This window comes from Nycticebus coucang, chromosome 22 (genome assembly GCF_027406575.1).
Source record: "Nycticebus coucang isolate mNycCou1 chromosome 22, mNycCou1.pri, whole genome shotgun sequence".
NCBI lineage: Eukaryota > Metazoa > Chordata > Mammalia > Primates > Lorisidae > Nycticebus > Nycticebus coucang.
Window position 1 is genome coordinate 5855750 of NC_069801.1, and position 24916 is coordinate 5880665.

The window sequence follows — 24916 nt, forward strand, 5'->3', positions numbered from 1 at the left end:
AGAGTCTCACTGTACCGCCCTCGGGTAGAGTGCCATGGTGTCACACGGCTCACAGCAACCTCTAACTCTTGGGCTTACGCGATTCTCTTGCCTCAGCCTCCCGAGCAGCTGGGACTACAGGCACCCGCTACAACGCCTGGCTATTTTTTGGTTGCAGTTTGGCCGGAGCTGGGTTTGAACCCGCCACCCTCAGCATATGGGGCTGGCGCCCTACTCACTGAGCCACAGGCGCCGCTCAAATCTAAGATTTTCTATTCTCAGATTGTCATTTAGAGAATACATTTTGGGATAAAAGGAGGAAGCTTCATTTTAGGATGGGAGAAAATATCTGATATTCAACCTAATTATGCATCATGGGATTAAAGATATAACAGAAAATGCCTCTTTCAGGCATGATGCGTAATAGTTTCTACAGTGTATCACTTAAACCTCATTCTTCAGGAAAATCTGGTACCGCTAGGAAAGACTGTTATCTCTTCTTCCTTAAAAGGCCTTGATGTTTATAGAAGACACTGCCATTAAAAATACTATGATATCCTGGGCGGCGCCTGTGGCTCAGTCGGTAAGGCGCCAGCCCCATATACCGAGGGTGGCGGGTTCAAACTGCAACCAAAAAATAGCTGGGCGTTGTGGCGAGTGCCTAGTCCCAGCTACTCGGGAGGCTGAGACAAGAGAATCGCTTAAGCCCAGGAGTTGGAGGTTGCTGTGAGCTATGTGAGGCCACGGCACTCTACCGAGAGCCATAAAGTGAGACTCTGTCTCTACAAAAAAAAAAAAAAAACAAGAAAGAAAAAAATATTATGATATCCTAAGTGAAGAATAATGCTAAAATCAAAGTTAGGCTAAATAAAATTGCATTGCTTATTTCTGTGGCCTAAAATGTCTTTGGCATTCTATTGGTAAAACTAATTCTGGGTAACTTGTAAAGCTTGGAAGCTCCACATATTTGTTTAGGTATTTTTCAATATAACAATACAAAACACCCCCAAATAAGGCAGGGTTGAAAGGCCTAACAGTACCTGTAAGTAATAAAGAGCAACGAATTATCCCTGAAAGAACAGGAAGCTCAATAAAACTCGTAAAGGATCACCACATCTAATATATACCTACGGTCACAAAAGGTCTGCTTAAGCCATAGGCAGCTATGAAAGCACAGAATTACTGGAATCTGTGTTCTGAAAATGTGACTTGCTGAATATGATGGAAGGATAGTCTTAAAACCAAATAAGCTGACATTCCATTTTTATGGGGAAGAAGGCATAAAAACAACTGCTCCAGGTGAAAAGAACTGCTCTCAAAGCAGGGTCCATGTTCTCCAACACTGGTATCAGATGGCCTTTGCATTATAGGTCAGTTGGATGCTTAAAGAATTTTTACAACTTGTTACATTAAAATTCAAGGACTAGGAATCATCATTCATTCAGGTTAGCTGGATTAATCCCAGCATTTGTATTAGCAATTCTTCTAAAACTCCAGTCATTTTAAGACCTTTTACTATAGTCAAATGAAAAAGGTAGAATCCTCTCGTGTTCTTTCTCAATGGTTATTTTTGGTATACTTTATATCAAGTGGAGAAGCCACAGAAAATAAGCCTCAAAAACTCTTGCACAGCTAAACAAGTAACCGGGTAAGAGTTCCTCCTCAGCAATAAGTGGATAAATACAATCAGCTTCATTTCCAAAATGGCATTTCAAGGCTAGGTGAAGTGGCTCATGCCTGTAATCCCAGCACTCTGGGAGGCCGAAGCAGGCAGATCGCCTAAGCTCAGCAGTTCGAGACGCACCCCCACCCTCACCAATCTCTAAAAACATATCAGGTGACTGTAGTCCCAGGCAGCAAAGGTGGGCGACAAGACAAGGATGGCTCAGGAATCACAGAAATCAACCCAGAGGGCAAGAAAGAGGATCCAGGCTAGGGCGAATTCCCCAGATGTGAGCCTCAAGCCTGTCTCTCACCAAAGACAAGATTTTTATGCAAATGTGAGCCTGAAGTTTTCCTGTCTGCCAAATGAAGTAAATATCACAGAACATGCGTGTGCGGAGATTAGATAGATTACGCTAGGTAAAAAGACCAAAGCAGTGCCTGGCACAAAGTCAAGCTCAATGTCAGTTTACTTCCTTAGGCTGAGGCAAAGGGAATCCCTTGAGCCCAGGAGTTTGAGCTTGCTGCTTGCTGCGAGCTATGTCGCCACAGGCACTCTACCAAGGGCAACAAAGTGAGACTCTGTCTCTCAAAACAAAAAGATCTGATTTGAGGTTTTAAATGACCCATGCAGAACCATTAAAGAGCAGCAATTTTTAACCTTAATTTTTAAATTATTTCCATTATTTTAGCAATCTATTGATAAAGCATCCATAGTCAAAATTATAGATCCTCTTTCCAGAAAAACGCACATAAATGTAAGACTTTGCAAGGAATTTCAGAAAGTTCAGACCCTTTTAAACCCAGAGACCAAACCAGAGGCCTGTGAACCTCAGATTAAGAATATCTAGAAAACTAATAAGTTAAAAGCAGAATTTGTATAAATCAAAAAGTATTATATAATAATAGATAATGCTGAATGTATGCTTGTTATATGCTAAGTATTGTGCTAAGGAACTTAATGAATTACTTTAATTTTTGCAATAACTATTTGATGTAGATAGTAGCATTTTATCTATAAGAGGTAAAACTAAGGATTAAAAAGATTAACATGATTAATTAATGTGTTCTGTATTAAAAGAAACACGTCAAGAGTAAAAAAGTTCTCTAACATGTACCAAAACTAAAAATAACATTTTGTTCAGGGTATCTAATGATTTCCTTCTTTTTCTCCTCTGTGACTACCATTCAGCAAAAGGTGGTTTAGTTTCCATGACTTTGTGTGGGTATGTGTGTTGCTGTTAGAATTTTATCATTTTATCATAAGGACATTTGCACTCAAATGTTTAAAGCAGCTCAATTCATCATTACAGAGATGTGGAAACAACCCAAGTGCCCGTCAACACATGAATGGACTAATAAACTGTGGTGCATGTATATCATGGAATACTACTTGCCCATGAAGAGAGGAGGAGACTCTGCATGTTTTGTATTTACCCAGATGGATCTGAAGACTCTCCAAAGTATTTCAAGAATGGAAGAACAAGCATCCCATGTATTAAAACTAGTAGATGAACAACTTTAGGCCCATACAAGAGAAAAACAATTCAAAGTCAAGAAGGGCGCAAGGGCCATTAAGTTCCCCCCTACTGGGTACAACACAGGCATTTGGAACACTTCCTGGGTGAAGGACTCAACGGCAACTCAGACTTTATCTTACAAATGCAAACAATGTAACCTACTCAGATGTACCCTCATATTAATCCAAAATTAAAAAAAAGAAAACGGTAATGAATGAAGTAACACAGCTCAAACCACCTTACAGTGCTGCCCACTCACCAGAGGTCAAACAAAAAGATGAGGCTAAAAGCATAAAAACGCTAAAGTAACTAAGGGCCCTTAGTAGCCCCTGATCACCTAGTGAGGAAGAAGAGGGTGCAGCCAACAAGAACCCCGGTGTGCACTGCCACATTCATAACACAACAAAGCAAATAAATATGCATTTTAAGTCCCCTAGAAAAGCTGCCCTTTTTCTCCTTTGGCTGGACTGAGACTCTGCCATGCTGCCATGTAGCTTCTACACAAATCCTCCAGGAGTGGGGTCCTCGCTGACCAGTCCAGGGAGGATTTGGGCCACGTTATCTTTGTCTTTATACCTCCCTCACTACTCCCCACCACCACCACCACCACCAGCGAACACTATACTTTTTGCTAGAGAACATCCAAGTTAACATGTATTCAGTAATAATAAAAATGTCTCTCCAGCACAAATACAAAAATGAACAGATAAGTTAAAAATCTATAAAATTAAATCTGATGAGTTTACTCCATCATTACGATAGAAACACAGATCACATATACCTGAATATGCAAAAAAGTTAAATTATGATGCAATCAATGTTATCCTATAAAAACTAAATTAACAAAAATCGTCTATTAGGGAAGACATCTGGTGTATCATGGCAAGAAATGTTAATGATATTGTCTGCAACCCTGTAATCAATTTTTTCTCCCAGCAGCTCTCTCATTACACTGTATTAGATCTGTGTGCCTGCAGAATTTATGAGCTCTCCACACATGGGGGGAGCTCTGCCAACTGGATCCGATTCAGATCCAGCTCAAATGACTTTGACAGCATGAAGCATCGTTGAAGAACAATCAGAACAGGAAGCTTTATGCAGCATCACTGTGACTGAAAGATTTGTCAGCTTACTACAAAATCTTCTCAAACCTCATACGATGTATCCGAGTGCTCTACCATCATGAACAAAACTTCAGTAGAATCAAAACTTCAAATGCCAAAAAAAAATAAACACCAGTCATCACTAATTCCAACATAGAAGTTTACTAAAAATCAATGTTACTATGGGCAAAATTTATAATCAGTAGAATCAAAACTTCTAGTGCCAAAAAAAAACAAAAAACAAAAAAAAAAAACACCAGTCATCACTAATTCCAACATAGAAGTTTACTAAAAATCAATGTTACTATGGGCAAAATTTATAATCCATTCAGCTGATCTGGGTTAGTGACTAAATAAAAACAGTCTAACAATGACATCCACATTGATTAGAGAATAAAACAAGAACATATCAGCCTGAAGGATAAAATCCATTTCTTAGTAACTGTAAAGGCTAAAGCTTTGTAAGTAGTCATACTGGGACTCTATTAATTTGTTCCTTAAGATGTCAGTATCTCTCTCCAGGGATTAAAACCAGTTTTATCCACTACACTGGGGTCTACCCTCCACCGTGAATGGCTATTATTTCAAGAATTCCAAAGCCTCCATGATGTGAACCTTTCTTTGGGTCTAATTCGGAAATAATTACATGAGCAGCTATATAAACATCATATTGTTGCTGTAACAGTTTCTCCTGATTTTGTTATAATTACTGATATCCCATCTTCACTATCTTGGTCCTTTTCATCTTACCCATGAACGACAGACCTGGCTTCCTAACTGGAACTTCTACCATCTTTCCCATTATACCCAGCTGCCCAGTCAATCTTCTGAAGCAGTGTTTTGCAAGTTGGCTGGCCTGGAATATAAAGCCTGCAAAAGCTGTCTACTACCCATCACATAAAAATCTTAACTTGTCTAACCTTGAAGATGGTCTGTGAACAGGTCCCATTCTAAGTCTCCACCTCTGCTTCCCGAGACCCACTAACCTGTGCTCTTCAGTGACGTCCTGTGGGTCATCTTCTCACGACTCCCAGACTCGACAGGCTCACTGCCTGCACTGCTCAGAGATAGGTTGACAAGTCCACCTGGGAAGGTTCCTCCATTCTGCCTATCCATACGTCACTAACGTGTCAAAAACACACTTAGTTCCTCAAAACTTAGCTACCTTCACAGAACTTCCCTGAGTGCCCACCGAGAGCACTCTCTCTCCTCAGCCCTGAGACACTGCTATCTTACACTACACCTTCCGTGTGTGTGTGTGTGTGTGTGTGTGTGTGTGTGTGTGTGAGAGTGAGAGAGAGAGAGAGAGCTGTTCTCATGTATTATTCCCTGATTCAGTATGAATGGAGCCCAGCAGTCACTTCTTTACACTGATTTTAGTGATTAAAATTATACTTCTTTAGTGACTAACAAGTCTTGGGTACCCAATAATCATTTAGAATGACAAATACCTGTCTTTCAGAAAATTTTACCATTGAATCTTCCTAAAAGAAGAAAAAGGAAGATATGCATGTACTCCGATAAAGAGGTAGAAATGCTATAAGGGGTAAAGCACTGGGTCACTGCATTTTGCTGTCTCTCACATACCAAAGAATTCCCAGAGTGGAGCTGTCAAGAGGTATAGCTACACCCATCTCAAGCATTTTGGAGGGCTTGTTCTACATCTAGCACTGCAGAAAAGCCTCACTATTTCTGAGCAATATCCTATAAAACATCACCAAGAGGACAGCAACAAAAATAGTTTAGACTGGTGGACCATGAGTCCCAATGAGCCCGGGGAAATGCACGTTGCACAAATGGACTCAAACTTACCCCCTGTAAGCCCCAGTTCAGTTGCCAACATCCATACTCGCTGCTGATTGCCAGCTCCTGCTCCTTGCAGCAGCCCAGCATGCTCTCTGCTGGTGCCAAAATACCCTTTCACCAAACCCCACTAACTTCTGGAACTGTCCTAGAGGGGTAAGGCAAGTCCCGTATTTTGCTTCCTCTGTGCATGTACTTGTTACTACTTTAAAAAACACATATAATACAGCACATTTTTAAAGGGGCGCTGGGGAGGGAGGTAATATTCCTATTTTATACCCTATGGGATATAAAATACTGATAGCTTTTAAAAACGGGATTCTCCTTACCCCTACAGGCCCTCTCCCGGCTTCAGAAAGATGTTGTGGGGGCTGTGATGCCACGGGCAGAGAGCATGCTGGGGGGTCACACAAAGCAGGAGTTGGAGATCTGCAGCAGGCCTGGGAGGTGTGGACCTAAAAAAGAAAACAGTGTTAAGTCAACGCGCCCAATGCCTCATCACACCCTGGTTATTAGGGGCACTCAGCACACAAGTAAGTATCTGCCAAAGTCCTTTAGCAGATGGCCTCTGAACTCAGAAAATTTATTCTACCAAGAAAGTTAATCTTTCTGCATTAATCAAAGCTGTTTATTTCAGTTTGAACAAACACATAACCCTCTAGCTCTACACTTTCATCTGGGTCCTGTCATAAAGCAGTATGGTGTGTGCCCCTCAAAATAACCAAGTTAACACGTGACACGATGCCAAAGCACGCGTGACAGTGGCATGCTCTGCTTATAGTGACAGCAGAAGCTCAGTGGTGCCGCATAAACACAGCAGTGAAATGCACCGCAGCGACAACCCGAGCTTCCGGAAGAGCTTCTAATGAGAGACGCTGGAGACGAAGGACGAGTGACTTAACAAGGAGACAGTCAAGGCGTGAGCTTGGCCAGAAAAAGACCCTGCCGTTTTCTCAAAGCTCAAGTTTAATTTTATAAAGGTAAAGGCAAGGTAAATATGCAAAGGCCTAAAAACAAACAAACAAACAAAAAAGACAGCATTCAAATGTCTGATAATTTTTTCAAAATGCCCACTAGGTAAGTATAGTGAATAGCCACAGAGCATAAAGTTCAGAAGAGACATTATTTCTTTTTATAGGCAAAACCAGTTTAGTATGTATCATAAGTCTTTTTTTAAATTAAGTTTGAAAACACTTAAAACCAGCCATGAAAGATTGGAGAGCAACTTCTGAAAGCCACCGCAGTCCTCATAAGCACCAAAAAGACGCCTCAAAGAACAGACTGAATATGTCTCTTCAAATGTTGAGAGCAGGTAACATTGTTCTAGAAACTAACTGATCTGATTTAGTTTAAATGAACTTTAAAAACCCCATAAAACAGAAATATTCATAAGAAACTCTGTTTTTAAAATTCTTTTAAAATTACAGATAAATTTTTTAATATTAAGTCATTAAGGTATCCTGTTACATATAATTCCTTTTGAGAAGCAAAGAATCACTCTCTAACAACTTTCTGTAAACCACAATTTTAATACACTTCCTACTTATTTCTGAAGGTCTCTTTTAAAAGACAAATAACAGGAAAATAAGCTAATAATAAAAATGTTTTCTCATGATCATTTTCTTTTCTTTTCCTTCTCAAAAGATTATCACCCAGAGTCCATCCCGGGCTCTACCCAGTAAACTTCCCAAGGCTTTAGTGACAACAGAGAAGGTTTCAAGTGTTAGTAGCCATAACCCTCTCGTCACACACTTTCCTCCTTGCCCTACCAGCACCACAAATTCCAAATCAAAGACTCGACTGTTCACTTAAATGTACAGTATATTCAATATTTTTGCCATAAGCATCAAAATAAAAATGGATTTCTGGTTAATCCCTTACACCAGACCACTCAAAAGGCTTATGCATTCAAATTAATGGTTTGAAGTTTTAAAAATTAAAAAAAAAAAAAACCTAGGAAAGCATTTCTAAACATTTGGCATTATTTATGCAAACAGTTCAAGTAATGAACAGAACAATTTAATCATTTTAAAATGGTATTTTTTTTTCAAAGCACATGTATCATTGTTTTTACATACAGTATCAGAAAAGGTCAGTATTATCTCAGTTTCCTTAATTTTTTTCAGTACTCCGAACAGGTTTTTCTTGGACTATTGAGTTGATTCTTAATACAAGTATCTACGTATACATACGAATGACAAATTTCCAGGTCTAATGATTCAAGTTTGAAGGACAAGACTTTGCCAATATTCTTGTACAGTAGATCTCTGCAATTATCAGATTGCCTCAAACTTTCTTATGCTCCTTTAAAAAAAAAAAAATTAGAATACCTAGAGTCTTCTGCATTGAAAAAATTTTACATATAGGTAACAAGTTGAAGAGAGGACATTTTTAGATAAATATCTTATGGAAGTACATATAATTAAACAAAACTTTTTCAGTGGTTCCTTAAATAAAGTCCCAAAGCTCAATTAAGTCAGAAGAAAATGAATTAGCCAACCTCACAGCAATCATGAACAAATAAAACTTAAAATTCCAAGTAGCCTATCCTGCTGAGAAGCTGCATAAAGATTATTTGTTCCCAAGGCTTCACTCTGACTTCTACTTGGGTGAATATTACTCTGTCCACGTATAAGCTGACATCTACATGTGAAAAAACGATGTGGTGGTTTAAACTTATTATTATTATTATTTATTTTATTTTATTTTGAGACAGAGTCTCACTCTGTTGCCCAGACTAGAGGGCATGGAATCAGCCTCACTCACAGCAGCCTGAATCTCCTGGGTTCAAGCAATCCCTCTGCCTCAGCCTCCTGAGTAGCTGGGACAGTAGGTGCCCACCACAACATCCCACTAATTTTTCTATTTTTAGTAGAGAGGGGGTCCCACTCTCCCTCAGTCTGGTCTTGAATTCCTGAGCTCAAGGAATCCTCTCACTTCAGCCTCCCAGAGTGATGAAGCCACCACACCCAGCCTCAAAAAATCTTTCAATATCACTGCTCCGTAATTTGGGGGTGGGTGGGTTGGGTATAGATTAGATACCCAACGACCACCTCCTCTGTGTCCATCAACCTGGGGCTAAGAACTTTGCATCCTACTACTTGGCTCTTAAAGAATTAAATTATAAAGTTCATATTTATATGTCAAAAGGCCATTTAGTCCTTACATATGATAGCTATAAACTGAAATACTTCATAACAAACTTTAAAGTTTTTACTTCATTATCCAACACTCCACATAAGTCACAAAGGTATAATTAGGTGGTACTGACCTTTTTACAGGGCATAAACCAAGAAGGTAAAGAGAAGAACTAGTGAACGAACACTCAATCCTGCAGGCCTAACTCGAGGGACTATTAAAAATACGAACAGAAAAACAGCTGCTATTTCACACAGAAACAAATCACCATACCATAAGGCATTTTTCATAACCGCTGCTCTTTTCGGGGATGTTCACATATATCCCCAGCCCTCATTTACCTTTACTGAAAGTCACTCCTGTAGAAAATTCAAAACAGAATATCATGATGCCTAAAAAATGTTATGACTTCTGCTACATTCGTTTAAACTCCTTATTTCAGTACATAGAATACTACATACTGCAGGCTAACCAAATGTAAGTGAGCAGACTTCTCTGGCTTATTTAATAGACAAGTTAGTGTTTTTGTTAATGTATACAGTGTATCAAACTACTATTAAAATTTATAAAAAAACTAATCTAGTGATTTTTTTTTTTCCACTGAAATAGTATCTAACTCAACATTTAATATATGCTTACTGTGGACATTACAGCCAGGCAATATGCTTAAGCATACCGTATACAGCCACGAATAAAACACATGTGTGTGTCCTCACAAAGCATGAACTTAGAGCAACAAATACTATAACACCACGATCACTGTCATTCTATAGGGCAGGAGATACTTTGCAGGCTTCACCTTTTAATCTAACAACCTCCAAGGTAGGTTGAATTCACTAAATACAAAGTAGGCTTTCAATAAATGCCTATAGGAGGCACTGATTATAGACAAAACTTTCCAGATTACACTCTGCATATAATGCTTTTTTGTGATATTGACTCATTCAGGAAGAACATCCTCTAAGCAAACTGAGTCACACTGGTGACCTATAAAAGCCATGGAGGGAAGCAGGGGGAGGACTGAATTTGTTATACTAGGCTCTTCCAGGTACAATTAATGAAGATCCACTCAAGCTGACCCAAGCAAAGGCCTTCACTTAGGGACCACCAGTGGGGGAGCATCCGCAGGGCACTTCCTTGGTCTGCTGCTCTCCCACAGCTACAGTCCCTGGTGTCCTTCCCCGCCACATCAGTGTGGCGAGGCCTGCACCAACCTCGTTCTCTACATTAAGTCAATGCCTGATTTATCCTTCCAGCTTTGTCCCTCTGCTTACTACCTCAGGCTCTCAGTTTCCCAACTCTAAAGTCTAAAAAAGAAATTTGGCTCAATTGACCTTTTCATGACAGGCCCCAACGATCATAGATTACCATTCCATATTACTATTTTTTCAAAGAGCTAAATGAATACTTTGCCAGTTATCTCACTATTTACTTCAGAAAACCACAGTGCAAAGCTACCTTATTTAACTAATGATCCTTCCTTCTCCCGCTTCTGAGCGTGTGCTGTCCATAATTCCACATTATCTCTCTTTTAAGCCCCTGCTTTTGACTACTTTTTATCATAGATATTTTGGTCAATGTATTCAAATAAAAAAAGATCTCCCAGACTGTAAACAAGCACAATGAAATGAAGACTTCCTAAGAGAATGAAAGTAGGCTAACAGAATCCATAAGTCACTTTCCTTGAAAATGCTACCTTTAAAAATCTCGGCTCAGTTAGGAACTTACTTACTTTGTACTATCATGGCCTCCACCTACCCTTGTGAAAGTTGGGCTCTAAATACTATATCTATCCGTATAGGATGGTGGGGTCCACATGTGTTTTGACAGTTAAATATCAATAAAGCAGATGCCATAAGCAAAATCATACATCATCCAAAATACATTTTTAAGACTGTTTATTAATAGCTTGGTGGGAAAGCAGACACAGACCAGGACATAGAAGTGGCTATGTTCTACAACATGAACCCAGGTTCTAGAGGAACATACCCTAGAGACAACCAAGGTCCCCACATAATATACAAAGTCCCTTCTTCTCTCATACAGAACTAGGTCAGTAAACTGGCATTATGCCGGTCTTGGGGACTATTGGTGAATGTCTTCTCATCCCTGGTTCTGACTTAATAGCTTTTATTGTCTTTAACATGGTATCATACCTAACAAGTACCACACAGTGCATTCCCTCAGTTATGTTTAACCCCCAAGTATACCTTCTACTCAAAAAGCCACTATGTTAATGTGCTAACTCTCATTGATGGTGTAGAGAAAGAAACACATCTCTCAGTTAAAATCCCAAACAACCTTTTTATTTTATGACAGCTAAAAAGATAAAATACATAAGTGCTCGACATTTCAAAGCTATTTTTTTTCGTTGCTCCACTTGCCATGTTATCTGTTGTGGGCAAAACCAAATTCAATTTCTTCTTGAAATCTTGCCGAGAAACCACACATAGTTCCTTCTGCTCATCTTTTCCCTTCCAGCTTAGTTAAACTGGAGGGAAAACACATGTTGCTTATTTTCATGTATTTAGTTATCATATGATGGGGGGAGGGGAGGAGGAAGGAGGGTAAGTGGGAATAACGACATTTCTTTCAGGGGCAAATATTCCATCATCTTTGTTGTTCTTATACAATTTTGAGGATGTGCCGAATACAGAACCTCCAACAAAAATATGACAAATAGCAGTGTGATTTAGAAAAACATATCTAAATATATTGCACCCTACTTCCCACGTGTTTTTGCAGACAGTTTTAATGTGTTACACCAGACCAATACTGACAACAGAAGCTTCAGCTTTTATTGCCGTTAATACCCTGAGCAATTACTGTAACTCAGCAGGAACCTCTGCCCAGAACAGCAACTATCACATTGTAATCAGCATTTCATAAGAGGCGTTGCTCAAACATGAAGGCACCTGCTAATGTGCAAAAACTGTACAAAAGGGGTTTAGGATCTAATAGATAAAAGGAAAATCTTTGTAATTTTATTTCATAGTTTTATATTTTCCATGGTATACTGGCAAAATAATCACACAGAAAGACAAAGAGCTGGGTAAGAGCAGGGGCCGCAGTCACTACCAAAATAAAGTTCTTCAAACATGGCCACTGTCCACATTTCAGGTATCAGCGCAGTATCTAGGTATCTATAAAAAAATACATTTGGAAGACAGGCACAAGAAATAGCAAATACCTCAAATATGGTAAAATTCATACTGACACAAAAGCTGAATAGAAAGCATTTTATTTACAAGATTAAACTACAAGACCCACCCTGCAAAGCACCTAGGAAAGTAAAAGCAGCCTTCAAAGAATAAATACATTTTAGAATAAACTGCATTTTTGATTTGCTTTTAAAACAGTAAGCACGCAATAACTTTTTAATAAAGGAAAATAAATGGCATCCAGTTTTTTTAACCAGCTAAATCAGAATATTTTAATTTGATTTTTGGAATCATTAAAAATGATTAAAAAAAAAGAGAGATACAGAGTTAAAGATCTTTTCTGACTACATTTCTTTAGAACAAACTATCACATACAATTAATGTTAGAACATAAACATTGTCAAGTTACAGAAAGGTTTGGAAATAAGAGCATTCACAGATACTCATGTACATCTCTACCACGCTAAAGCAGATCTCTCTACACCTACGAGTGTAAACAGCGGTTCACAATCTTTAAGTACAAGGATCCCTTTAGAACAGTGGTTCTCAAACTGTGGGTCGTGACCCACAGGAACTGTATTAAAGGTTCATGGCATTAGGAAGGTTGAGAACCACTGCTTTGGAAGATCAAAATTTTGCAGATTTTCAAATGATACTACTTAGTATTTCATGTATCAGTTAAGGAAAATACATAAAAAACAGTTATTTATAACTGTGTCTTGCTCTCATATAAGTGAATTTTAAAAATCACAACGGCATGTTAATACATCTAAAAAGAAGTTGCACAGACATATGCAAGATGTAGTTATTTGTAAGAGACTGTTTATTTACAACCCTTCCCAACTCTACAGACATCGGGGATCCAAAGCCTATAGTGTGGGAACCAGCAGTCTAAAATCAAGGCCCTTCATAATGGGCAATATCAATACCCCTGAGAGATCCCCCAAACCAGCTCAGTATACACTCCATACCCACCAAAGCACTGAAGAGAATTACAACTCTCCGCCAGAAACTACTTTCTGGCCCATTTATGTTATTTTTCCTACTCATCAACAATTTCTAAATGTATTTTTTACTTTAGGCCCATAACAATGGCTGAGAAGAAACAAAATACTTCAGAAACTCAGGAGGAATCCCTGAAATTGTCAAAAAACAGTTGCTAAATGGACAAAAACTTCAGAAACACTGTTTACAATATAAGCATTATAACAGTAAGTGCTGTAAAACTGAGAAGATAAAACTAGTGACTGCCTTATTTCAGTGCTGGAACCACAGGACAGCACTGGGGAGGTGAACTGGGAGCCGGTCAATGGCCAGGCAGAGGTGATGCAGAGAGAGCCCACAGAACTGGAAAGGGAGAGGTACACGGCAGAGCGAATGGCACATTAAAAATGCTTACCAGTTTGAAGTCTTGAATGCTACAGATGAAATACGGTGTGTTTGGCCTCCGACTCTCGATATACACACAGTCTTTAAAAGAAAAAGAAATTTTAAAACAATGGCATTTACTTTTAAGAGAACAAAGACAGGGCCCAGAAAGCCACTGCATAAATAAATGACAAGGCACATACTTTTTCGAGTAAATTTCTTTCCAAACGTGATATTAAATTATAAATCATATTAAGCTACAGGAAAACAGTCCTTTGGTTCTTTCTGAGCACTTTTCTAATAATTTAAAGAAACTGCTAAAGCCTAAAATATTTCTTCAGTGTCCCTGAAGGGAAGGATTCTATGGGATTGTCAATATTCAGATGAAATTTAGATGAAAGAAATTACTTTTATCTTGATCAGACAAAATCTCGAATATCTCATGCAGATAGCTGTTCTCATATCTTCACCAAGACAATGGCTTTACTAAGTGCTATTTTATTTTTGATAAATATTTTGTGAGGAAATAAATGAAATATGCAAAGAAGACTAGCTTCAACGTGCTATTACAATGACCTTTTCATCTACACCAAGAAAGAGAGAGAAAACTAATCTAATCTCTTATAGATAACTTGCTATTTTAATCTAAACATATTTTCTAATTGTAAAGAAAACCAAGGCAACCAATCGGAAGGAATGAAGTAAACCAAATTACATTTTCTTCACAGAAAAAAGTGCTTCCTTAAATCACATCTGACACAGCAGTGATTGGGTAATTATTTTTGATGCTCTCAATAGCTGAGTCTAAAAGGTTGCTTTTTAAAACACCATGTTAACACAACCTTTTTTTAAAAAGCAATGATTTTAAAGAACGCAGTGGCCATGGAGAAAGGCAAAGCCCCTCCACGTCACAACCCAAGATCATCATAAAGTTTAAACAAGAAAGTGTATGTATTATTTACTGAGAAATAAAGGTATCTGCAGTCAATCAAATCTTCTAGGGAAAGTGACCATCATGCCATGTTTTAAATTCCATTCATTTTCTCTCTTCTCTTAACCCTTCAAAACTCTACTACTGCCTCGACTGTCATGTGTGTAAAGTGCTAAGCAAGAGCAGAGGAACAGCAACCTGGATTCATCCATCCAGTGGCAGCCCGGTCCACCAAAAGCACCAGCAGACACCACCCCCACCCCCCACCACCCCCCCGCAGCAGATCATGAAGCAAGACCTCACTAACAGGCACACCCTTCCAAGAAACTTTATTCAGGGCATCAGGATCTGCACCCAAGAGTCATTCTAGAAAAGGAAGAGATTTAAATTCCAACTATTTAGGCTTTCAAAATTCCCCAAATGTGCTGGTCCCATATACCGGAGGTGGTGGGTTCAAACTCGGCCCCAGCCAAAAAAAAAAAAAAAAGAATTCCCCAAATGATTTTTCTACTCAGACAAACTCAACAGCAGTTCAATCTCTGAATCCATGAAAAACAGTAGCTCAGGAGTGAACTACTTCTGCTTTCTCTCTTGTTTCCAGGGTCTCTGACACTGAATAACACTCTTCAACATGCAGGCACTATCAATGTAACGTGCTAACCATCTTAATGGACAAGCAAGAGAACTCTTCCCACCATGGTAGATAATTCCTTCATTCCTCTCACTTGGTATTCAAGTCAGAACAGAAGAGACTCAATTCCCTAAATAAAACCCATAGCTCCAACTCACAACTGTAGAACGACTCGGACCTTCTAATTTCTTAACTTAGAAATTAAGTGTTGTACCCACTGTCAGTACTTCAGATTTCTAGGTATCAACTATTTATTCACCTCACTCAACCTGAACACAAGTTACAGTCAGTCTGCCCTCCTCCTGTCATTCCCTGTGTATCTCACGACATAACACCATCAGGGCCTAGCTACCATTCAAAACTAACAGGTCACTTTTTTTTTTTTTAATTGAGACAGAGTCTCACTTTGTCACCCTGGGTAGAATGGCCTGGCATCACAGCTCACAGAAATCCCAAACTCCTGGGCTCAAGCGATTCTTTTGCCTCAGCCTCCCAAGTAGCTGGGACTACAGGCTCCCGCCGCAATCCACAGCTATTTTTTTGTTTTAGTAGGCCCAAGCTGGGTTCAAACCTACCAGCCCTGGTGCAAGTGGCTGGCGCCCTACCCATTGAGCTATGGGCGCTGCCTAATAGGTCACTTTCTAACTAATGACTTTCACTTTCTTAAGACTCAAGTGATAAAAAGCTTGTTACATTCAATGGTCTGGTTCCCCATCATACCCACTTCCTTCCCTAGGCTGAAATGTTCAAAAGAAACACTAACTCCTCTAACCCTACTGGTGCCAAACTTGTTTCTCTTCATTCTAGCAGCTCCTGATCAAACCAACCTTATGCAGTTGTAAGTTAGTTTCATATGTGGTAACTTCTCATGGCAACGCCTCTCTTCTTTTATATTAGCACTTTACATTCCTTATTTATTTGGTTATTTGGCAGTCAAACGATCTGTCTTCTCCACTGTCTATGACAGCCAATCTCACAAACTCAAAGAAGAATAATCCCTTCTACATTCCCTGTACTCACCAAGACTAACACCTGGTATTAGTGTAAGGGTAAAACAAAACTGAATTAAATGACAGATGCTTAGACAGCAACAAGTATGTACAACTTTGTTCTTTTTACACAAAGAGAAGCTTTATATATAGTTTCCAAAATTAATAGATTTTTACTTCAAACCCTCTGAGATGTAAAGCAGTTATTAACTTGTACATTATTAATAAAAAAGCTTTCCAAAAAGGGAAGAGAACCTCTATTCTTCCACTTCTCAGTATAAAATTATATTCAGGAAAATAAGTATCTATACATACACCAGAATATAGATCTGTCTGAGAAAGAAGGAAAGAAATATTCTGCTATGTCAAGAGTAGCCACAGACACCTGTTTGCCTCGACTCTTCTCAATGGCAGTCTTACTGGAGGCTGCGTCCCACACCTGGGCCAAGGAATGCTGCCATGAGGAATAAACCAGCATGAGAGACATATGGAATTACCACAATAATATATATTAATGACTTATTACTAGATAAAAAGCCACCTCCACCTGTGTTTGTTTTTTAAAAAGTTACCATAGCAACTTGAACTGATCCAAAGCTATGAATTCACATGTGATACTCCAATATATAAGGCTAGTGATCAGCAAAACAAGTGACTATCAGGTCATCTCTACCTATCAGTATTTTGAAACTCATTAGAAAAAGGCAGATGAGCTCACTACAAAATCAAGTGACAGAACTTAAAGAGTTTATTTGATATAAATGGTCAGAAAACATAGAACAGCTAAGATCAGGAGTAATACAAACTAAAAATTTTTCACACCATGTCAAACTTGCCATAGGAATGGGAAAAAATACTGTTTTACCCCAACTTGTCTAATTCATTTTTTTAATAAAAAACTATTAGAGTCAAATTTTTCTTTATAACCCTCCTACAAAAATTAGGATGACTTAACAAAAAGAGAATACGTTCTAACAAATTCAGAATTTTTAGAGTTCCTCCCTCACAGGAAAAAATTCTGCTAATAATAACAACTATTATTAATATTATAAAATGATGCACGTACTCAAAGCTGAGTGTGGTGGTGTGCACCTGTAATCCCAGCTATGTGGGAAGCTGAAGCAGGTGGATTGCTTGAGCCCAAAAGTTCAAGAATAACCTGGGTAACACTATACAGTGAGACCCCCTATCTCAGAAAAAGATATATATTCAGAAAAAAATTAAATTAAAGTCAAATACTCACATAAGATGGATTCCCCCTTGCCTCATGAATCAAGCAAGCTATTTAAGCAAATAATTTATATTATTTATATAAATATAAGGAAATTATATAAATTATACTTATTCCCTATATTATAAATTATATTCTTACTATGTTTATAGTTAGCACAAGGGAAAGATAAGAATGTAAGTCAAAAGCAATGTTAAAATCTGAGCTGGAATATATGCCCAGTTATCTTTTAAAGCCAAAATGATTTTGGAAGATTTTCAGGCAATTTATGAGTACATGGATTGTCTGAAACTGGTTACAAAATTGGTTTTAGTCAGCTGGATCAATGGCTCTCAATCTGAAAATCCCCCACAGCCAATAAAAGAACTGCAGGCACCTTGAAAAAGAAAATAAAGAGCTCTTTTTTATTAGAAAGCTAGCAATACTGAAAGAACTGAGCGACAATGATGTAATCTAGTAAATGCCTTAAGTACATTTTCAAAATCACCCATATGAAAATGCGTATTTACCAGATTGAGCAAACAGTTGCTGCAGGGCAAATATATACACATATATATACATTTTTAAAATCTTAAAATCAGCATGTCTGTAATGGGCCAGAAGTCTGGGCCATGGATATCAATTATTCCAAATAACATATGATAAGTAATTTTTTCTTTACTAAGGACATCCAGCAATCAAACCAAGGGTCTAGGTTGAAACGTACTCTCTAAACACAGTGGTTCTCAATCTTCCTAATGCCATGACCCTTTAATACAGTTCCTCATGTTGTGGTGACCCCCCAATCATAAAATTATTTTCGTTGCTACTTCATAACTGTAATTTTGCTACTGTTAATAATCGTAATGTAAATATCTGACATGCAGGATGGTCTTAGACAACCAACCCCTGTGAAAGGGTCATTCAACCTCCAAAGGGGTCGCCACCCACAGGTTGAGAATGCTGTTCTAAAACCTACCATCTGCCTGGGACTGCATCACACGATTAAGTGACCTCAACACACGTGAATGAGAGCAACAAAATCCATGATTTGGGCAGTGATACTGAACAGAAGTGTTTCTGGCTGTTTCTCACAACCTCGACATAGCTTTCCACCCAAGAATCTATTGTGCAATCTGTAAACAACAGAGCACTTGCTAAACTGAGGATGGAAGTCAGCCAAAAACTGAAGGCAGATTCTCCAGGCAAAGAAAGACGCCCTCTCTACTTTTCAACCCTCAGTAAATCAGCAGGTTTATGTAGAGAGAGTAAGAACAGGTTCCTCTCAAGGGTAAAAATCACAGCCTGAAGCACCAGGCAGTTTGTCATTATGGAACACAAAGAACCTGTCAGCTTCTCTCCCCACAGCCTCCTACTGAGCAGAGTGGACACTTACTTCACACAGTAATTTAGCTGTGACACCAGCATTAAAGCTGTAGTCACAATATGCAGCCAATACTCGGCCACTGCTCTGTCTTGTAAAGAATTTCCCTTTCCATCAATTCATTTTCCACCTGTTAATCTTTGCAATACCTTCGTACCTTCTCATCCCTTTGCAAAATATAGAAGTACCACTCCAATATAATTTCTAATAGAAAATCACTTCTTGCCAAAAGCAGATATAAACAAAGACTTTCTCACAAAGGGATTTCTCAGAGACCAAGCAGGATGGCACAGTGGCGAACAGGGAAAGTGACCCACGGATGCTCTGCTTTCCATTCCTCTACCCACAAGGTCAGAGGTAACGGTGGGTTGGTCTAACGCTGCAGAACAGCAAGTCCTAAGTACCCCTCTATTTAAATACAGAATGCCTGCCCAATTTGCAAAACCTAAAAAAGAGTGTATTTAGATGTGTGTGTGTGCTAGAAATGACACTGAAATCCTGATACCCAAACGCCAGCTGAGGTGCACACACATCCTACACAGCTTCCAATAAACCCTCCCATCTCTAGTTTCCTCACCTGTCACCATTCCTACTCCAAACTGACACAAAGAGCAAATGGATAAATGAAGATACGGTGAAAACAGAAAAGAAGTGATGAGATCCTAGCGAGAAAGGTGCTATGCTCTGTTAATATGAACTAACACTTCTTTATGAAATAACTCAGTTGTCGGGTGGCCTAATAGTAGTGTTCTGCCAGATTTCTTTTCCTATGAGAGGATACTCACATTATCTGGTAATAGTGGAGAACTTAAAATGGAAAAGGGAACAAAAACTGAGAAAACAGTACTGCAGTAAAGGAAACTCTCCCAGTCCTCACCCTTCTTCTGCGTTTTGACTCTATAAATGATCACCAAAATCACCTTAAAGATTCAGGTAACACAGCCTTGCCTCCTTCCTTTCTAAACTTCATAATAATTAAATTCCATATTCTCAAAGATCTACAGATCCTAAGTAGTGGCACAAAGCTTACACAGGCTTTTGTCTGAATTTGTCTTTATCCTCATTAGCTAAACAGGGAAAATTAAATTATGAGGGCAAAAAAAAAAAAAAAAAAGGTTGGGGGAGAAGCAGCAGGTCATAACAAATTTAAAAAGGGATTTTGTTTAAATTCCCACATAAAGCCTGGTCCCAACCACCTTTCTAACTTCCAGGAGTGACACTGACGTTTTGGAGTCAGTGCTGCAGCATGACCACCCTCCCCTCTTCCCGAACAGATCACGTGAGAGCTCTTTAAAACAAGAAAAGCCAGTATCATCCTGCCAGCAGCACAAATCTTATTAGTTACACTGATATGCTAAGTATTAGCCATGGTTTGACACTAATACATTACCCAAAGAACATTTCAAGTACTCTTATGTCCATATTTTATCCTAAACATGTTCTTTTAAAAGCCGCCCTTATAGCCTATATTGAATCACTTTTATGAAAATGATTCTAGCCAATTTAACATCCAAACTAGTTAAATAATGAAGCACTCCCTTATAAGTTTAAACTTCTGTTTATGTATATTGTATGCACCATAAAAGAACAAAGGTAATCCAAATGACAGCCATCTACCTACTGAAACAAAGTGTTTACGGCATCAGAGACACAAAGAAAGAGAATTTCAAGATCTTGCTCACTCTTTCTACCCCTGTGATGCTCCACTGTACACCTAATTTCCTAAAGCTTAAAAATGCAGGTAACGACCCTATCCTCAATGACGCCTATGTTTCTCCCCACCCACCCCCAAAAAATCCGCAATAAACTATCTATAAACTAGAGGATGATTATTTAAAAACACTGACAGATCCCGAACTCAAAAGATTATAACCAGACCATGGCTGAAATAATGTACCATTTAAGGTAACAACGCAGAAAAAATCTAAACACTTCTAGGAACACTATGCCTGTATTTACAGGGAAAAAAATCATCAGTGACAGGTAGGCTGGATAAAAATTCTTCTCTCCCTGGATGGCTGACAACAAACAAATTGCTCGTCTGATCTTCTGGTGTCACATCCTGCAGAGCAGATTTCAAGCAACGCTGCTTGCTCCCTTTTTCAGAAAACGACGCACTAGGAGCCTGGGCTTTACAATAAAGGATGCAACCAATTTGCAGCACTCACTGGAAGCACATAGGAGACTTCATAATGCCTGGGTTATAATTCTTACTTGGCAAATGATTTTATTATAAACTGGTATCACAGTGAATCCATTTCCTTTACGGGTTTTCTGCTACTACTTAATGGACTGTCAGTATAATTTAGATTTCATCTATTTAAACTCATTCAAGCCTGGCTCCTGATTATACAGTAAATGGAACATATTTCTATTCAATGAAATTAATGATAGTTAATTGTACTGTGCAGTTCTCAATTCTATAAAAGCAACTATTCCACAGATCAAACATCAAGCTACAAAATTTCCCATACCAATTATTTCTCTGTACTTTACAGGCATCTTGCAAATCTTTAGAGGCCTTCTTTGTAAGGTTAATGTATATATTTACTTAATATTCTCCCATTTAAATATTTACCTCCAGCATCCCAGAAAGAGATAGGATTTAAAAATAAGCAAAGTATTTTTTTGTTTGTTTTTTGTTTTTGAGACAGTCCCAGTCTATTGCCAGGCTAGAGTGCTGTGACATCATCATAGCTCACAGCAACCTCAAACTCATGGGTTCAAAGGATCCTCCTGGCTCAGCCTCCCCAATAGCTGGCTGGGACTACAGGTGTCCACCATGATACCTGGCTAATTTTTCTATTTTCAGTAGAGACAGGACCTTGCTCATGCTTAGACTGGTCTCAATCTCCTGAGCTCAAAGGATCTGCACACCTCAGCCTCCCAGAGTGCTAAGATGAACCAAAATACTTTAATCATCAGTCTGGAAAGAAAGATGCTCTATTATTACAAACGTTTTTTGTTGTTGTTGTTAGAAACAGGCTGAAGTACAGCGGTTAATATCATGGTTCACTATAACCTGGAAAGCCTGGGCTCAAACAATCTTCCTGCCTCAGCCTCCTGGGTAGCTGGGAATACAGAGTGTTGCAATTTACAGCCATGAGCCACCATGCCTGGGCAGAATGGACATTTTTTTCTTTTAGGGTGTAAGAGTATAAGTTTATTTTGTATTTTAGAATGAGAGAAGAAGATAGAGGGAAGAAAGGGGAAGTAGAGAGAAGTAGCAGGAAGAAAAGACCATTATGGATTTTTTAAGTTAGCAAAATTGAAGATTAGAATTTCCTGCTATATAAATACCTACACACACACAGAGTAGAACCATAGTTGAACTTCTCCTACAGTGACCACCTCAATTGACCTAATTTTAGAGACTAAGCATACACCACACTCATGGATCAGTGAGGTAGGCCTAGTTCCTTACGCTGACCACCTCCATGCTGCCCAGTTTGTTACAGTCCCTCAGCTGGTCAACTTAGAGGTGCTACTATATATACAGTGTGGGTGTATAGTTTTTTACTTATTATTGAATAATTTTCTTACAGTATTTCAAATCAGTCACAATGTCAACATTAAGTGAAACTACAAATAGACTAAGTATATGTACCCCACATGGATTTACAAACAAGGCACAGGGCACATATTAAGATATAATGAATAGAACTGCTTCTAAGATGGATATTCCGTTTAAGAGAAATTTATTTCTGAGTTTTATTTACCAGACAATACAATAGTCCCTTGAGTAATTTTTCTTCTTGAGTGATTAGTCTTTCCCCTAAGCATCCACACAGCTGTGTAAGAGATGATTACAGGAGAAAAAAAAAAAAAAAAAAAAAAACAAGCAAAGATAAATCTTAAGTTTATCAAATCAGCACCCAAGTAATAATAAGGCAAGCAACCCAAATTTGTTGCTCCGAAACTACAACCCACCAGGGTCACAGAATGATAGATGTGGTTCACACAAAACTAAGTAAAGAAAAGGTACAGATGCCCTTTTCCTTCCCTTTTTCAGCTGAAACTCTACAGTGTCTCAGCTTTGATCCTATAAGCACATTCCCGTCAAGCCCCATGCTGCTACTACAAGGAAAGACGTTCTTCCTCTACCTGGGCCTATGCATAATCCTACCCGCCGTCCACGTCCCAAATGCCACCAACTGACAGTCCATCTTATCCCGTGATTTGCCTACTCACTGCCCATTCCTAGCACATAACTTTCCTTGAGTGAGTATAATTTCTCCCCCACAAAATGAGGGATCGAGGACTAGAATCCCTCATTTTGGTTTTGTATTTTGCCCTACCTACCGTATCTCCACAAAACACATTCCAAAAATTAGACATAGAAAGTTACACTCTTATTTATTGGGTTATTGATAAAACACTGCTAGATTTTTTTGAAGTCCACTTCAAAGAAAACTTCAAATTAAACCATTTGCTTTAACTTATGCTAACTTTTAAGGACAAATGAAACCTGTTCTCTGACTTTCTAATTCTAACCACACCTCCTTATTTTTCCCTTAAGCCATTGTTTTCATTTGGGTTTTTGTTGTTGTCATTACTGCTATTTGGGCAGGTATTTAAAAATTGAAGTTGGCTCGGTGCCTGTAGCTCAGTGAGTGGGATGCCAGCCATATACACCAAAGCTGGCGGGTTCGAGCCCAGCCTGGGCCTGCTAACCAACAATGACAACTGCAACAACAACAACAAAAAAAAAAATAGCCAGGCGTTGTGGCGGGTGCCTGTAGTCCCAACTATTTGGGAGGCTGAGGCAAAGAATCACTTACGCCCAAGAGTTGGAGGTTGCTGTGAGTTGTGACGCCACAGCACTGTACCCAGAGCAATAGAGTGAGACTCTGTCTCAAAAAAAAAAAAGCAAAACTGAAGTCAAAGACTAAAGATATTTTAAAAATAATTTAAAACATCAAGTCAATTTAACATGACAATAAATACTGAGACAGTAAATACTGAGATAATTTTCAATTATCTATCTCCTCAGGATTCTGCTACATGTAGTAATTTTGCTTTGTAACATATTCTCAGGTCAAGAAGTATTCTATGGGGGTGGGGGACTCTTGTCTGGTAATCTAGCATCCACCTGTCACTTTTATTATATAATCAATATTAGCACAGATTTCAGCAAGTAATAATACTTCAAGTATCTAAATACTTCTTGATTCCCAAAATGAGATGAGAGACTTTGTTTACTCTTGGAGCCATAAGAGACTCTGGATGCTTTCTATATGAAACTGCTCTCAACACACTTCACCAAATGAGTGCAGCTGCTCTGAGCTAATGTAACACTTAAGGAGAGCACTGCTTTAGTGTGCTCTTTTGTAATTTGTACCTTGGAAAACTCATGTTTTGAACATCTGCTAACACAGAATGCATGAGAACACTGTGAGGGAACATAAAGATTGCTGCAGTTTTATGTGTGTGTTGGTTTTTGTTATTGTTGTCTGAGACAGGGGCTGACTCTGCTGCCTGGACTACAGTGTGGTGACATCATCATAGCTCACTGTAACCTCGAACTCAACTCAAGCAATCCCCCTGCCTCAGCCTCCTGAACAGCTGTGACTACTACAAGTGCATGCTACCACGCATCAGTAATTTTATAGAAACAAGGTCACACTATGTTCCTCAGGCTGGTCTCGAACTCTTGTCTCAAAAGATCCTTTCCTCTCTGCTTCTCTGTTGGGATTACAAGTGAGAACCACCACACCTGGCAAATTTCTCCACTTTGGTGGGTGGGGGGTGGAAACGACAATCTCACTTTGTCACCCTGGGTAGAGTGCTACGGCATCACAGCTCACAGCAACCTCAAACTCTTAGGCTCAAGGGATTCTCTTGCCTCAGCCTCCTGAGTAGTTGGGACCACAGGTGCCCGCCACAACACTCTGCTATTTTTTAGAGACAGGGTCTCCCTCTTGCTGAGGCTGATCTCAAACTCCTGACCTCAAGCAATCCACCCTCCTTGACCTCCAAAGTGCTAAGATTACAGGCATGAGCCCCTCACCCAGCTTCCGTTTATCTGTTTGAGACA

The 24916-nt window shown here is 38.9% G+C and overlaps 1 protein-coding gene across 6 annotated transcripts in view; it reads right to left on the reverse strand.

The window, feature by feature from the left end:
* Positions 1 to 24916, reverse strand: part of RERE (arginine-glutamic acid dipeptide repeats) — a 413923-nt gene that overhangs the window by 214647 nt on the left and 174360 nt on the right. For 4 of the 6 annotated variants that reach the window (XM_053575356.1, XM_053575353.1, XM_053575351.1 and 1 more), the window contains exons 3-4: positions 13766 to 13836; positions 6397 to 6522 (exon numbers count right to left, since the gene is read on the reverse strand). The exons of 1 other annotated variant lie outside the window; for it this stretch is intronic. In XM_053575356.1, coding sequence (XP_053431331.1) covers positions 6397 to 6522; positions 13766 to 13836 — 197 coding nt within the window. The remainder of the gene's footprint in view (positions 1 to 6396; positions 6523 to 13765; positions 13837 to 24916) is intronic. One more of the 6 variants, XM_053575354.1, reaches the window with a different exon arrangement.